This window comes from Macadamia integrifolia, chromosome 2, assembly GCF_013358625.1.
Source record: "Macadamia integrifolia cultivar HAES 741 chromosome 2, SCU_Mint_v3, whole genome shotgun sequence".
Taxonomy (NCBI): domain Eukaryota; kingdom Viridiplantae; phylum Streptophyta; class Magnoliopsida; order Proteales; family Proteaceae; genus Macadamia; species Macadamia integrifolia.
The window spans coordinates 7,465,668-7,470,427 of NC_056558.1; the positions used below are offsets into that span (position 1 = coordinate 7,465,668).

Below are 4,760 nucleotides of genomic sequence, written 5' to 3' on the forward strand. Positions count from 1 at the left end.
ATAACAACCCGGACCGAACCGAATCGAAGCCTTATTGGTTCGGTTCGGTTTCAATTATTGTAACCCCAAAACCAAACCGAACCGCACCGAAAACCGGATGAACCCGAAACCAAACCGAAACCGGCTCAAAACCCGGACCGAAACCGAAACCAAACCAGTAAGAAACCGAAACACTCCAAAATTCATTAAAAAAATTAAAATTTGAATAGTTTTGTATACATTTGTATGGAAAATCGAATTCAAACTAGACCAAAAATCAAAACCAACCCGGTTACAAATCGATTTAAGAAATCGAAGTTCAACAATTCATCATTTGGTTGTTTCCTAATGGCTCCATACCGGTTTAAAAAACCGATCCAAACCAAAATGAACCTAATAAATCCAAACCGGTACCAACCCGAACCCAAACCGCACCAAAACCGACACCGGACCGAAACCGATAAATCCTTATTGGGTCGGTTTCGATCACTTCCAAACTCACACCGAAACCGGTGGAACCGGACCGAAACCGCACCGACCCGGACCGTTGACACCCCTACTCCTAGTGTATGTTTAATCTAGACGGAGTGGGTTTGAAAAGACCATGCTACTCTGTGTTGAAGAAGCTCGCATCACACCCTCTCATTAGTTGTGCTCATTGGTGTGTACCGATGCCAAGAAGTAGCTTTCTCTTTCCCCATATATATATATATATATATACATACTGCATTTGTTGTTTTTTGTTTTTTTTTTTTTTTTTTTTTTTAACGGTGGTTATATTGAACACATGGAAGAAATCTTTGATTTAATTAGAAAGCTCTCATTTCATTTCATGTATGTGAATCTTTAACTCAAATAGATAGAGCACTTAGAGATTCCCTAAGAGATAATAGTTTAAATCCATCAAGACTAGTTTAAATTATCATGTAAACAGCATTAAGAAACTAAAACGATGGACAAATGTGATTGAAAGGATACAATTTAAATTACCCACCTAAGGATACAATCAAAGCCTTAGTGGGTAGCTTACCCCTCTGGATGATGATTCAGATTTCAACAACACATTTAGGCTATGTTTGGTAGGCAAGAGTAGAAAAGAAAAAAAATATATAAAAATTATACAATTTTCTTTGTTTAAAGAAATTTTCCTTGTGTTTAGAATGTGCTAAATCAAAAAAAGGTTCTTTTTTTTCTTTTCTTTTTTTTAAGAAATCTACATCCATCACCCCCTGCATTTGTACCAATTACATCATCTCTCCTTCTCGTTTCGTTTTTGACATTTAAACCCAAAAACCTGACGCGGTTACACTGATTTGAGTTTTTCCCCGTTGACTTGAGCCAATTTTTTTAAATCCCAAAATTACCCTTCTTTTGACCTTTCAACCTACGCTTTGGGTTTAAAACCAATATCTGCGACTCTCTCTCTCTCTCTCTCTCTCTCTCTCTCAAGAAGTGGTGAAGTGATGAAAACCGCTGTGTGGGTAAAATGTGGTTTTAGTTTCGGAAAACCGAGAATGGGGTGGCGTCATTACCTTGTTCTACTCTGTTCACTGGTTTCCCTTTCAGTCGGAAAACCAGGTCTCGCGTTGGAAAAGGCCGCACTTCTGCCATTCAAAGCAGCCGTCGGTAGATACATCTCATGGAACCAAAGTGCTAACCCATGTACATGGCAAGGAATAGAGTGCGAGAATAACAATTCCATCATCACCATTCGCCTCCCTGGTTACTTCCTTTCCGGTGAAATTCCGATGGGTATCTTCGGAAACCTTACACACCTCCGAACCCTTAGCTTACGTATCAACTCACTCTCCGCTCAGCTTCCGTTGGATCTCGCCTCTTGTACTGAACTCTGCAATCTATACTTGCAGCGTAAACAGTTCTCCAGCGAGATCCCGGAGTTTTTATTCGGTCTATATAATCTCGTTCGTCCTAATCTTGCTAATAACAACTTCTCTGGCGAGATCTCGTCTGAGTTCAACAACCTAACCAGGTTGGGAACTCTCTATTTGGAATACAATCAACTCACTGGTTCGATTCCTGATCTACCGAAGCTTGTGAGTCTTTATCAGTTTAATGTTTCGTATAATCACTTGAACTGTTCAATTCCGTCGAGTCTGAGTACCAAGAATGCTAGTTCATTCCTCCGGAATTCCCTCTGTGGAGGACCACTCCTTGCATGCCCTGGTGGGGCATCGCCGCCGACGAGTAGCTTTGATGGTGGTGGTAATGGAAAGAAGAAATTGTCTCGAAGAGCAATTGCAGGTATTGCGATTGGATCTGTGTTTGGGTTTTTGTTAATTGTTAGAATTTATATTTATTTTATTATAATTAAGTTTCAAAATGAGGTTTTTCTTTTATGTGTTTTATGACTTGTAATGGTGTGGAACCCTTAGGGTCAAGGTAGTAGAAAATGGTCAATAACACCCTATGGGTGTTTTAAATTCTATTCATGGCCATTACCATGAGTGGAGATGTGGGCAAAGAGAATTGATTAGGATTAATTTCATTTATGAAATTAATTCTTAATTCATACCATAGGTTATTGCCAAATGGAGGTAAATGATCAATATCATTATGTGGATGTCCTAAAGTCCATTCATGGTCACTACCATGAGTGGGGAGGTGGGCTAAAAAATTATCAATAACACCTTATAAGAGCTCTAAATTTCATTCATGACCATTATCATGAGTGAGGAGTTGGGCTAATGAATTGATTGGGATTAATTAAATTTATTGAATTAATTCATAATTCATGTCCATATGACATTATTCTCCAATTAACTTGCCATTAGTTGGAGGTTACTCTTGGGGAATTCAAGAGGGTGCATGGGTTGGTTTTGGGTCTATATAAACCCAACCAAATACCTTGCAGAAACACACATTCACACATTGACATTCCATCTATTTCTACTCTTTGCAACCATACAAGTCTTTCTCTTTCTTCTATTTTCTCTAAGTCTTATGTAAGGTTAGAGAGGGCTGTTGTGCTGTAACTTTTTGCTCTTAAAAGGTACTAGAAGAACTGTCTCATCTTCTAGTGGAAAGTTGTTTTATCTTGGAGGTAAAGATGCAGAACAACTCTTGGCAGTAGAGAGCATCAATTACCTTAAAGGTAGTACTACAAGTGTGACTCAACTTCAATTCTGATTGAAGCTCAGTTGCTGTGGTGGTGATTCAACATCTATTTAAAGTTTATCCTCGTCTCATTTCAGTCAAGGATCAATACTACAACATCATAGTAGGTTCTACTGCAAAAGCTTTGTATTGCAATTTGTTTTATTTTAAAAGAAATTGTAATACAATTACCCAACAAGTTTAAGGTAATTGATAGTTGTAAGATCCCATGGCTAATCTTGGAGATGCAAGCCTCAATAGAGGTAATGACTCCAACAACAATGATGGTCATTCAATCACTATCATAGGTGATGCTTCGAACAACAACACCGTAGATGGAACTACCAACTGAGGAGATCCCTCAAACATCAATGTTGAAGGAACAATCAACAACCAAGGAGGCGAGGCTCATATTAGTCACAATGGTAAGGGGGTTCTTCATTTACCCACCATTGATTCAATTTTCAAGAATGTTATCCCGTCGATAATTGATCTTATCCCAGATTTGGATAAGATGAGGACTGTCACTGAATTTGACAAAATTGAACAGTTTGGAGGTCAAAACTTCAAATGGTGGAGGCAAATGATGTTGTTTACATTAGGCCAAACTGGGGTGGTATTTGCCTTGACTGAACCCATGTCAGAAAAAAGCAATGATCCTATAAAGGAGGGCAAAAGGGTGGCTTGGATTCAAGTGGATTACTAATGCAAAAATCGGATCTCGAATGCATTATCCAATGACCTATACCATGTATATAGTTCACTGGAGTATGCATATTCGATTTGGAATGCTTTCGTAAATAAGTACTCTGTTGAGGATGCTGGCTCAAAGAAGTACTTGGTGGCTAACTTTCTAAAATTTACTATGAAAGATGTGACACCATTTCAAATCAAATTGGTCAATTTCAAATCTTGGTTGGAAAGCTAGCAAAGGAAAAAATGGTTCTATCAGAAAAATTTGTGACCGATGCCTTAATTGAAAAGCTTGCATCTTCTTGGGATGCTTTCAAGTTGTCAACAAAATACAAGAAGACGGAGTTGACTTTAGACCAGTTGGTTGTAAGGATCAAAATTGAAGAAAAGAACCGAAACAAAGATAAGGGTGAACAAGACCTTGGGGAAAAACGTTTAAAAGCGAATTTGATAGAAACCAATAAACATGATAAGAAAAGGAAGAACCGTCAATACAATGATGGGCCTTCTTTTAAGAAGAAGAAACCCACTTGTTATGTGTGCGGTAAGCCAGGGCACTTCAAGAAAGATTGTCTATTCAAGAAGAAAAAATCTGAAAATCTGAACCTAGTTGAAGACAACGTCATTGTTGCTATGGTCATAAAAGCAAATTTGGTTGAAAAATCAAAGGATTGGGTATTAGATACTGGTGTTACAAGACATATTTGCGGTGATCTAAAGATGTTTTTTTCTTATTTCATGAGTATGAGAGACGAAAAGGTATTCATGAGAAATTTCCAAAGTGCCCCTATTATGGGAAAAGGAAAGGTAGTGTTAAAGCTCACTTCAGGGAAGACTATGGTTCTCACCAATGTCCTCCATGTGTCGGACATTAGGCGTAATTTAATTTCAGTTTCTTTACTTAATAAAGTAAGAATGAAATTAGCTTTTGAGAGTGATAAGGCGGTTATCACTAGGAACAATGTATTTGTGGG

The 4,760-nt window shown here is 38.0% G+C and overlaps 1 protein-coding gene across 1 annotated transcript; it reads left to right on the plus strand.

Moving 5' to 3' along the window:
• Nucleotides 1–1,493: 1,493 nt before the first annotated feature.
• LOC122057322 (probable inactive receptor kinase RLK902) lies at nt 1,494–3,726 on the plus strand. Its single transcript, XM_042619375.1, has 2 exons — nt 1,494–2,241; nt 3,644–3,726. Exons 1-2 carry the CDS (start codon nt 1,494–1,496, stop codon nt 3,724–3,726), a joined length of 831 nt encoding a protein of 276 aa, XP_042475309.1.
• The last annotated feature ends 1,034 nt before the right edge of the window (nt 3,727–4,760 follow it).

Bases quoted from the DNA above. Each gene is read 5' to 3' on its own strand.
- LOC122057322 (XM_042619375.1), top strand. From the start codon at position 1,494: ATGGGGTGGCGTCATTACCTTGTTCTACTCTGTTCACTGGTTTCCCTT. The intron at 2,242-3,643 runs GTATTGCGATTG...AAAATTGAACAG, and splicing joins GTCTCGAAGAGCAATTGCAG to TTTGGAGGTCAAAACTTCAA.